The sequence below is a fragment of the Macaca fascicularis genome, chromosome 14, assembly GCF_037993035.2.
Source record: "Macaca fascicularis isolate 582-1 chromosome 14, T2T-MFA8v1.1".
Classification (NCBI taxonomy): domain Eukaryota; kingdom Metazoa; phylum Chordata; class Mammalia; order Primates; family Cercopithecidae; genus Macaca; species Macaca fascicularis.
This window is the reverse complement of record NC_088388.1, coordinates 130,243,081-130,255,000: the sequence shown is the minus strand read 5'-3', so window position 1 is coordinate 130,255,000 and position 11,920 is coordinate 130,243,081. Positions and strand designations below refer to the sequence as shown.

Here is an 11,920-nt window from a genome sequence, read left to right as displayed (position 1 = left end):
CAATGGAATGATTTGTATTTTCACTAATTAAGTGTTTATATCTACACTAATATTAGCAAGCAATTAAAGCTAATTCTGGGCATTAGGTTACTGTTGATGGTCACTGCAACCTACACTTAGCAACCTGAGTGCAAATTACATGCCTCTAGATCTGAGGTCTTAACTGGCAACCAGATATGAACATTAGCTAACCCATAAATGCCTCTGAAATGTTGCACAACAATTTTTGTCAGTGGGGACTTTTCCAGGAAGGGTCATTGTCCTCAAAAGATTCCAAAGTTCTTGATATAGTTGGGATACTGGGCCCTGCTCAAATCTCACATTGAGTTGTAATCTCCAGTGCTGGAGGTGGGGCCTGGTTGTGGGTGTTTGGATCATGGGGGCAGATACCTCATGGCTTGGTGCTGTCTTTGTGGTAGTGAGTTTTCCAAAGACCTGGTCCTTTAAACTTGTGTGGCACTTCCCCCTCTCTCTCGCTCTTGCTTTCACCATGTGAAGTGTCTGCTCCCACTTCACCTTCTGTCACGAGTAAAAGCTCTTTGAGGCTAACCCAGAAGCCAGGCCGATGTGGGTGCCATATGTAGACAGCCTGCAGAGCCATGAGACAATCAAACCTCTTTTCTTTTGAAATTACCTAGTCTCAGGTATTTCTTTTACAGCAATGCAAAAGTGGCCTAATATAGTTCTGCTTGACCCAAAACACATGAGGAACAACTGCTCTAAATTACAGTCTTTCCTAGGAGCAGGGTTTACATCACTACCTTCCTCTAAATTCTTAATTTTTCTAGTACTGAGCTTTGCTTGAAACATGCCATTGATAAGCTAAAATAGGGAAGCTTAAAAATCCTAACTGTAATGAGTTCATTTAGCCTCATGTCATTATTAGGAGAAACGATTATAAACCTATTTTATAGTGGAGAAAACAAATTCTTTAAGCAGCAAAGTTGTTTGTGTAAGAAAAGTCATCCTCTTGGCTAGGAATTATTTAAGATACCCTTTTCTGGAAATATTGACAAGTAATATAATATGCTACTGGCTCAAATAACACACCCTAGTTTGTGAGAAATACAGCGTTGAAACTGCACTGTGCACTGTGATGTAATTAAAAGATCAGGGACACGGAAGAGAAGGTTTGGGTTTTAGTTCTGGCTCTGATATTTCCTAGGTGTGAGATTTGGGGCCAAACTGACATCTGCAGTCTAGAGTTGGAATGAGAACCAAAGGTGATGACAGATGTGAAAGCTCTTTGTAAAACATAAAGACTATCTAAATGTTAGTTATTAATAGTATTTTCGAAATGAGCATGCACGTTAATGCCATTATCAAAGGTCAAAGGGAAGTGGACCTCTTCAAGAAGCAGTGAAGCAGAGGCTGCTATAAAGCATGAATGTTTCATGGGAGGGATGAGTTTTCTGTAATAATATCCACTGTGACCTTCCCCGTAGCCTGGCAGGCAGCTGAATGCTATATTACCATTGATATTACCACATCATCAGGAAGGCAACTTGCATGTAGACGAGAAGCATTCCACAATGGCTGCAGTTTAACCTTATCAGATGAGAAGACAATGGGATCAACTATTTAATAAGAAAAATCAAGGAAACTCCAATTGGAGAGTTATGGCTACTGCAGGTATCATGTCTTTATCTACAACTGTTAGATTGTTTAGCTGTAACCAAGGGGAAATACACAAGTTAGACCTGTATGGAGGAGAGAGAATTTTTATGAGAGGAAGAAAAAAATATATATTCAGTGTATCTTTTCTTTCATACCAACTTTATACCTGAGCTTTAGAACCCCTTAATGAAATTCCATTTAATAATACAACACATCTACATGATACTCAGCAAACTTCATTATAAAAGAATAAAATAAAGAATAAAGAGAACAACCGTTTCTCTTACTGGTTAAAATGTTACGAATACATAATGGACATTTCCCATGTGTGGTAGCGAGCCTCCAGGATGGTCTCAATGAGCCATACAAACAGAAGACATTGTTCAAAATAATTTTAAATCTCATCAACCGGACGGAAATACAGTTAGAATATATTTGAAGTATTGGCAGTTGAGGATGATATTGAGGGACAGCACTGAGCAGCAGGACTTCCTCATATGCATGTCTTCCTCCCCAGTCACAGAGCGTGAGCAGCACTCCCTAGCCATTCGCAATTTGTTGTTGTTTTTATTTTATTTTATTTTAATTTTTTTAGGTATTACCCTACTGCTGAGCTCTGAAGCATGACTAGGGAATCAATACTAGAGGTAAGAAATGGTTCATCAAACCTGGACTGATTTTTTACCTGATTGTAATTCCAGAACAAGTGGGGAGAATAGGGAAGAATATTGCTGGGTTTATACTCCTGAAGGAACTGTGGGATTCCTACACATTTGCTCTGCCTGAAACGAGCCACAGCTTCCTGACTCCTATTGCAGGTTGGCCACAGTCCATAGGTCCTGAAAGCAGGACCTATCTTTGCACAGATGTACAACAGTCTATTTCTGTGCCTCCTCTCATCTCATTCCCCCCTTTACCATCTTCTCCCCTCCTCCTTCCCTTCTACTTCTTCTCAATTACAGGTATTCTTATTAGAATTTAATAAGAATTAAATTTAATTTATTTAATAAGAATCGAAACTTATGTAATTAAAATAATTTAAATATATAATAAGAGTGAATTCATTGAGTTTGCTATTAAGTAATCACTTAATACTCACCACTTTACTAATTTCCATAATATCCTCAATATTTAATTTCTACATATTCCTCAATATGGGGGATATAATTATTATTCCTATTTTATAGAAAAGACAACCATAGTCCCTACAACTAAATGAAAGATACAGATTTGAAATTAAATCTGCAGTCACAGAAGCAGGAACCTTAGCCACCATGTCATGATCAAGATCCTACTTTATAGCTTTTAAGCCAGAGCCTTAACAAGACCCTAAACCATTCCCAGTGCAGGTTTTGCTAAACAGTCCAGTTCCTGATTGCTCCAGCTCTGTTCCCATGCCTTGCCTTTCCTTTCCTGATTTTCTACCTCACTCTTTTTATTTTTTTCCTCAAATAACTGCATTTCTGTTGTTGAGGCTAGGGCTCAGCTCCCGATCTGAGAGACACTGCTCATCCTGCCTCCTCAGCCCAGCCCCAGCTCCTCATTTCTGAAATGTTTGCCCTCAGGCTCCTCAGAGATGCTTGCTGGTGCTTATACAAACTACAGATTTCCATAAATAATACATACCTTTCCAAGTACAGATGGAATATGTGCTATTTAGACTACAGAGCAAGTAATAACATATACAATAGGTATATTTAAAATTCAAATTTCATTCATACTCAAATTTCATATATCTAAAATACAAACAATAATTTTAAAATATTTGGAAAGAGATGTTAATAAAATATCAAATGCTAAACTCTTCATGATATAGTTAAAACAGTATAGTATTTAAGGGGAGATTTTTTAAAAATTTAAAGATTAAAAATTAACGAGCTAATCATCTACTAAAGTCATTAGAAAAGAACAACAGAGTAAACCCAAAGAATATATAAAACAAAGGAATAATTAAAAATAAGAGAAGAAACTACTTAGAAAACCAATGAAAATCCAAGAGAATTCACAAAGCTGAGAAGTAGCTCTCTGAAAAGAACAACAAAACTCTTACGCCTCCCTTAACATAGGTTAAGAAAGGAAGACAGAAAAGGTATAAACAAGCAATAATAGGAATACAACACATTGGTATATGGTAATAAATTCAGCAGTGTCATTTAATTAACAGGAACGACACTTGCTGGTAAATCTGAAAACAAGGAAATATATAAAGAAATAATTAAAGCGCGGAAAATCAAATTATACATGTGATGTTTAAAACAAAATGTTATCAGAAGTTTAAAAACTTAACAATCATAATTAGACAGAAGAATTTACAGGTGAGTCCTAACAATAATGCCAGATACAGATAACTCAAAAGCTAAATGGAATGTTTCAGAGAGGATAAAAACAGGAAACGCTCCGCAGATCACTTACTGATCTAGAACTGCCTTGATTCAAAACCAGAAGAGGATAATACCAGACAGGCAAATTAGAGGTCATTCTCACATATAGGGAAGGAAAAATCCTCAGGTAAACATTAGCAAATTAAGTTCAAAGGTATATTTTTGTCTTTTAAAAATATTATAGTGGTTTTAGAGAGCAAGAAAAGATACTTTAAAAATCCAAGAATGTATTTTTTTTTTTTAATGACAGGAATTTTATCTCAGGAGTGCAAAGTTGGTTTAAGTTCCAGAGATGTATTAGATATACTAGATAACATGAATGGATTCACCTCTGGTATTTGAAGGACAATGTAAACCAGCTTTTCAAACTCGGATATGCATATTGTTCCCCTGGCTCTCTGGTTAAATGTAGATTCTGGTTTAGTAGGGCTGGGGGAGGGCCTGAGACTCTGCATTTCTGGGCACCCTGGGGAGACTGCTGCTGCTGCCCTATCTACTACATGCTGAGAAGCAACAATGTAGAGTGCTGGTATTGAAGGAACAGATTTCCATTTCCATCAGGAGCTCTTCTCCAACCCATTCCAGAATACAAATACGAGCTCACCCAACCTCCATGTATTTTTGTCTGAGGTATTCTCCTTAAGCCAGGTTCTGGATGTAATTAGCAGATTTATTCACTGAATTCCTTAAATGTTTAATCAACTTTGAGGAAAAAAAAAAATCAATGTTTTTTATTTCAAAGAATGCAGAACAACTATTTAATAAAATACGACAAATTCATGATGGAAATTCAAAGAAAACCATGAATCTTAAAGGGGATTCCTTAACTTCAAAAAGGACATTCACCAAAAGTATATGGCAAATTTCCTATTTAATGGTCAAAATATTAGAGGCAATCACTTTAAAGTCGGAAACAAAGCAATGATGCTTATTCGCACTGCTTCATTCAGCAATGAGTTAGAGATAGAGTCAGCACAGTGAAACAGGACAAATAAATGAAGATAGTAAGGATTAGAAAAAACAACAAACTGCCTAATGATATGATTATCTGTGTAGGAAATCCAAGTGAATCTAATGATTAATTAGAGTTAATATTTGAGTTTAGAAAAGTTGCTGAATATAAGATGAATATAGAAATATTGATTAAATTTGAAAATGTGAACTGTACACAAAAAGATTAGTTAAAAGAGACACTATTTATAAATAACAACAAAAATAGAGTTTGTGAGAATAACTGACTGTATAAAACATGTATGAGAGATTTGCAGCAAAAATTACAAAACTCTATTGAAAATCAAAAAAATGAGACCGAGATAAATGAAAGCATATAACATGTTCATGGGCAGAGAAATACAACATCATAAATATGTCAATTCACACGAAAATATTTTATTTTTAAAAGTATTTACTTTTAAAAATATTTTAAAAGTTTTATTTAATACAACTTTCATGACAATATCCAGAGAATGTTGCGTGGTACTAAAAGTTAATTTTAGAGCGATGAACAAAGTATCGCAAATAATCAAGATGAACTTGAAGGGTAGGATCCGGGGATTCATCCTACCAGATACCAAAATGCATTTCAGAGCTACGGGAATTAAGGTAGTGTGGAATGGGTCCCAGAAAGACAAATGAACGAACAGAAGCCCATAAAAGCCCAAGACAGAACCACACCAAATGGAAACTGGATTAAGGAAAGAAATAACACTGCAGATTCCTGTAATCAACAAATGCTGCCAAGGCCCCTGTCTCACATCACACACCAACATCAATTGCAGATAGATTAAAAAGCTAAATACCAAAAGCAACACTTCGCCATTATTAGAATACAAATACAGGCAGGTATTTTTATGTTTTTCAGGCAGGAAATTATTTTTTATGCAAACACAAATGCACACACACATACACAAACTCATCAAGGAAGATAAAATTTTAGTTTATTAAAAGAAAAATAATTTTCTACAAAAAAAGAAGACATCATAAAGTGTAAACATGAGACAGAGGCTGGGAGAAAAAATTTGCAACTGCAATGCATATAAAAAAGAACTCGTATCAAAAATGTGAAAAAAAAAAAAGAGAATGAAATCCCTACCAACCAATAAGAGAAACAAGAAGAAAGAACTTGGTAGGAAAATCAGGCAGTTCACTAAGAGGAAAATGAAATGGCTGATAAATATATAAAAAGACACTCAGTCACACTAGCAATCAGGAAAATACAAATTAAAACAACAATAAGATATCATTATATACCCAGAAAATTGCCTATTCGCATGCAGTCTAGTGAGATTTTAAATTGGTAAAACCATTTTATTAAGCAATTTGGCAATATTTAGAAATGTTGAAGGTGCTTGTAACCTACCCCCAGTAATTCCTGCTCACATGTGCAGAAGCCGCATACTTACATGTTTATCGCAGCATTGTTTGTATAGCTGGAAACAACCCAAATGTCTTGCAGTGACGGAGAGCCAAACAGTGGAAATGGTCATTAAATGGATTAAAATGAATGTGTGGTCTATCTGTCTGTCTAAGAGGAATACATCAAATCTTAGAAACGTGAAGTTACATACACAAGGCAAGTAACTGAATAATCTAACCAGACTGAGACCATTCATAGTAGTTCAAAATCATGGAGAACAATATTATAGTTTATTTAAACACATATGAATGCACTAGAGAAGAAAAATCTGATAACTTCATAATTTTGGGTACCTCTGGGGAGAGGAGACAGGAGCAGGGAAAATGGATTTAAAGAAGAATAAACAGGTGGATTCAGTTTACATGTAATGTTGTATTTCTCTAATAATAATGTGTGAAATAAAGTTGGCAAAAATATGAAGACATGAGGAAAGTTGGTAGCAACTTTTTTAGTGTTCATCATATTTTCCTATATGTTTGGAATATTCATATGAGAAATTTTGTTTTTCGTTTTTTGTTTGTTTCTGAGACAAAATCTCGCTCTGTCACCCAGACTAGAGTGCAATGGTGCCATCTTGGCTCACTGTAACCTCTGCTTCCTGGGTTCAAGTTATTCTCCTGCTTCAGCCTCCTGAGTAGCTGGGATTACAGACATGAGGCACCACGCTTGACTAATTTTTGTATTTTTAGTAGAAATGAGGTTTCACCATGTTGGCCAGGCTGGTCTTGAACTCCTGACCTCAAGTGATCTGCCAGCCACAGCCTCCCAAAATGCTGAGATTACAGGTATGAGCCACTTTGCTTGCCCTCTTATTAGAAATGTTGATAGTAAATTTAATGGTGTTTGCCTAAATCATTTTGGATTTTCTTTTCTTTTCTTTTTTTTTTTTTTTTGAGATGGAGTCTCGCTCTGCCGCCCAGGCTGGAGTGCAGTGGCCGTATCTCAGCTCACTGTGAGCTCCGCCTCCTGGGTTTACGCCATTCTCCTGCCTCAGCCTCCCGAGTAGCCGGGACTACAGGCGCCCGCCACCATGCCCAGCTAGTTTTTTGTATTTTTTTTGGTAAAGACGGGGTTTCACCGTGTTAGCCAGGATGGTCTCGATCTCCTGACCTCGTGATCCGCCCGTCTCGGCCTCCCAAAGTGCTGGGATTACAGGCTTGAGCCACCACGCCCGGCCCAACATTTTGGATTTTCATACTCAATGGTTGATATACTCAATTAATATACTTCTGTTGTAATGTCTTTTTCAAAAAGGTAAGTTCAAGATTTTTTTTGCCCTGGATGCCTTGAACACGCTTAGTAGCTAATGTTCATTTTTAGATCACCTCCAGGAGTCAGCAGATTCGTGGACACCATATTTTATGGGAGACTACTGCCTCTCGGAGCTCTACTTACCACACCACATTTTCTTAATACGGTAAGAAATGAAACGGAAACCACAGCTTGCAAAACTTGCTGCAATTTGCAACAGATAAACTCTATGGAACCATGACACACAACACAAACACTGTAAGCTCAAAATGTTTTAAAAAGAGCTCATTCAGACCCTTATAATCCAAATAAGACAATAGAAAAAACTGACTTAACCATACCTTCTCATGGACTCCTATGTTCCAAAGAAAAGACCACCATCTGTTCCAGCAATTAAAATGGTTTGCAAGATCTGACCAGTTCCTGCTCAGAAACTTCTGCCCTAAAACCACCTTGTGGCTCACCCCAACCATCAGAGCTCTGCAAAGGAGCCCCCCTAATCTCTGACTCCACTGAGGCTCTCTCAAGGTGCTGCTTGCTCATGCGCTGCAAGTTGGGTTGACTGGTTTTGTATGATCCACAGGTTTCTCTGGTCGTATTTGAACAGGAATTTGACAGTTGTGGGGAAACAAATTTGGAATTCGCCCATTCTAGTGTGGCTCCCGCCTAATGGCTGTTGGGCATCTCTTGCCACTTTCTTCCTGCTTTGTGGCCCTGGCTTGACCCTACTGAATCACAGATGTCTGAGTGGGACACGCTCTTTCAGTCCCCAGGCCTCTGCCACTCCTGCTCCTTCAGCTGTAATCCCTGTCCCTCCTCCATTCCCCACGCTGCCTCCAGTCACTCTTCACTCAGTTCAGGAGGCTCTTCCTCGGGGAAGTCGTCACGGCCCCTCTATCTGCAGGACAGACCCCTCAATAGGGCTCCCTTAGTAACTTGTGCCTCCCTATCTGATAGCAGTTATCACACCTATATTTCCATTTTCTGTTTTCTTATCTGTCTCTTACCCTAGGTCAGCAATTCTCTTCCTTGACTGTACATTGGAAATACTGGGGACTGTTAAAAAAAAATTGTGACTTATTAGTTTGGGGTATGGCCTGGGTATCAGGATTTTTTAAAATGCCCAAGTGATTCTTGTGTGCTGCCAAGGTTGGAAATCACTGTGTTTGATGGTGAGCTTTTTGAGTGCAAAAATGATCTTATGTGCTATTGTAGCTCTAACACCTAGCACACAGTGCTGAACATTTAATAAATGTTTATTGAGGAAATGGGAGGTCACTATGGAGAACCACATTCTGATTCTGATGTGAAATACACCACCAGCTTGCTGTGTCACTATATTTGGCAACAGCACTTGGCAGTACTTCCCCAAACAATAAGTATAACTCAATTATAGAATTATTACAATTTATTATAGTTATTGGTTTCATATTTCAGTCCCTCTCCCTGCAGGACTTTGAAGAGAGGAACAACATCCTAGTCATTTTTATGTCTCCAGAGCCAAGAACAGTGCATGACCTATAAAATGTCTCAAAAATCTATGTAACTGACCATACTACTACTAAATCTATGTAACTGACCATAAATTGAATTATCTCAGTTTACAGTAATCACTGAAAACCTCAAGTGGGTCTTGTACTGCTGGAAGACTATACTTTCCCACCGGTTCATTCACCATCTCAGTCCTCAAGATGAACATTTTCATTTCACGCCTTCTCTCATCCTCCACCTCTGACATTCCCTCCATCATTCTCAGATTTGCCCGATGGCCTCACCTCCTCCTTCTCTGAGAAAAATAAAACTGTTCAGAACAGCATGCCCAGGGTCCAGCTGTCCTGCTTCTGTACGTCCAGGTCCTCCAGTGAGCCACCACCAGATCCCGCACCATCTAATGCAGGATGGAAGACACGGCTTCGTTCAGTTTCACATTCTCTCCTGGAGGTCATTCCCATCAACATATAAACATGTTCTTCATTTTTAGGTCACTTCACTTCTTTAAAATACACCTCTTTTTTTTTGGACAGGTGTCAGTTTTTCCTCCCCTCTGTAGAAAGAAAAAAACTCATAAAAGTTGTCAATGCTAAGGTCCTATCCATCTCTTCAGATTCTTCCTTAAATTTTCTTTTGCTCTCACATCTGAAAATGGCCTCAAAGTTGCCACTGAGTTCCCTGTTTTCAAATCTCATGGTCGATCCTCAGACCTCCTCTTACTTGGTCCATTGGCAGCATGTGATACAGTTGATCACTCCACCTTCCATGATGTGCCTTCCTCACATGGCTTCCAGGAGAACATGCTCTTGGTTTGTCTCCTGAGGGATTTTCCTGTACAGTGTTCCTGCTTGGTGTCCTCATTTACTTACCTACTCCTTAATATTGGAGTTCCTAAAGGATTGAATCCTTAGCCCTTTTTCCTTTTCCCATTCACTTCCTTGGGGATCTGATTTGGCCTCGTGGCTTTAAATAGCATCTATATGACAACTTCCCAATGCATGTGTCTGGTACATGCCTGAGTCGCAGGAGTGTATATGCAATCGTCTACTCTCAGCTCCACCTATGTCTAACAGTACAGCAAGTGCAATGTCCTTAAAGCTGAAGCCCTGACCTGAACTCCCCAATGCGGCCTTCATCATCTGTCTCAGCTGATGGCAAGTCCATCCTCCAGTTGTCCAGGCCAGAAGGCTCGTAGTCAGGTCTGCTGCCTCCTCCCTGTCTCAAATACTGAAAATTCAGTCCTTTTGGAAGTCATGTGTCTCTCTATCTTGGAAATGCATCTAGAAACTGTTTCCCAATGGTTCACTGCTACCACCCTGGCCTGAGCCACAGATCTGGGTCAGATCTCCCATCATTTTCATACAACAGTTTCCATACTGTTCTCCCGACAACTGCATTTGCTCACACCCATTGAAATCTAGTTTCAACATAGCAGCCAAATAATCCATGATTCTTTTCAAGTGTACATTAAATTCTTTGACTCTTCTGGGCAAAATCCTCCAGTGACTGTCAGAGTAAAAGTCTATGTTCTTATGGTGACCTATAAGTCTCCTTTTCTGCTGTCCTATTATCTTGCTTCCTTAACTCCTACTAATCTCCCCTGACTCACTTAGCTCCAGCCACACTGCTGACCTTGCTGCACACTGAGCAGGATAGCATGGCCTGAGAGCTTCTGCCCTGGCTGCTTCCTCAGGTGGACCTTCTTTCCCCAGACGTCCCCCAACTCACTTCCTCATCTCCTTCACATATTTGCTCTAACATCAGCTTATAAATGATACCAACCTCGAATACCCTGTTAATATTGCAACCTGGCCTGGTCCTGAAACTCCCAATTCTTTAATCCATTTCTGTTATATTTTTCTACCTAACCACTTACTTTAAAATATACAGGCCGGGGGCAGTGACTCACTTTTGGAGGCCTAGACGGACAGATCACCTGCGATCAGGAGTTTGAGACCAGTCTGGCCAACATAGTGAAGCCCTGTATCCACTAAAAATACAAAAAATTAGCTGGGTGTGGTGGTGTGCACCTGTAATCCCAGCTACTCAGGAGGCTGAGGCAGGAGAATCGTGTGAACCCGGGAGGCGGAGATTGCAGTGAGCCGAGATCACGCCACAGCACTCCAGCCCGGGTGACACTGCGAGACTCCATCTAAAAAAAAAAAAAAGATTATTTACTTATTACATTTATCATTGATTGTCTGTCCACTCTTCCCTTGAGAATCTAAACCCAAAGAGGGCAGGAATATTTGTTTCATTCATAGATGCACACAAAGCACCTCCAAGAATACCTGGTACACAGTAGATGCTCAGTGGATATTTTTTGAATGAATGAATGAATGATGGAATGTATTTTTGTATTCTTATTCTATAGTTTGTATTCTATTCTTTTCAAAACCTAATAAACCCCCTCTTTGTTTTATCTATCCAGTTCCAATATCTTCTATCAGATCAGTTTGAGTGCGCATATTACATTGTATGCACACACAACCGTGAATTTTTAACTTTCTCCCTCTGTTCCATATTTTCCATTGATCACTTCCATATTGACCCTGGATACTGGCACTTTGCCCACACTATCTCCAATCTCACAACAACATCAAAAGATAGACATTATTATATCCCTGTGGAAAATGCAGAATTTGAAGCTCAGTGGGATTTAGCAATTTGCAACACAACTAATACACGACATCAGGAATTGAATCCACTATTTTCCAACCAAAGCCATTGCTCTGACCTTTTAACGTCTGCTACCCCCATAGAT

General features: G+C 38.9%; 1 protein-coding gene and 1 long non-coding RNA gene across 24 annotated transcripts in view; one reads left to right on the top strand and one right to left on the bottom strand.

Annotated features, from left to right (window-relative positions):
- The window catches only part of NTM (neurotrimin), a 1,404,754-nt gene that overhangs the window by 490,022 nt on the left and 902,812 nt on the right, over positions 1 to 11,920 (bottom strand). The window contains exon 2 of one of the 23 annotated variants that reach the window (XM_065529247.2): positions 9,441 to 9,709. The exons of 21 other annotated variants lie outside the window; for them this stretch is intronic. Coding sequence is in view for 1 of the 2 variants with exons in the window: in XM_074015665.1 (XP_073871766.1) it covers positions 9,661 to 9,709 (49 nt within the window). In the remaining variant the exon portion in view is untranslated. Of the gene's footprint in view, positions 1 to 9,440; positions 9,710 to 11,920 lie in introns of those variants that run through there. One more of the 23 variants, XM_074015665.1, reaches the window with a different exon arrangement.
- Positions 1 to 11,920, top strand: part of LOC123568586 (uncharacterized) — a 73,892-nt gene that overhangs the window by 20,641 nt on the left and 41,331 nt on the right. The window lies entirely within an intron of this gene.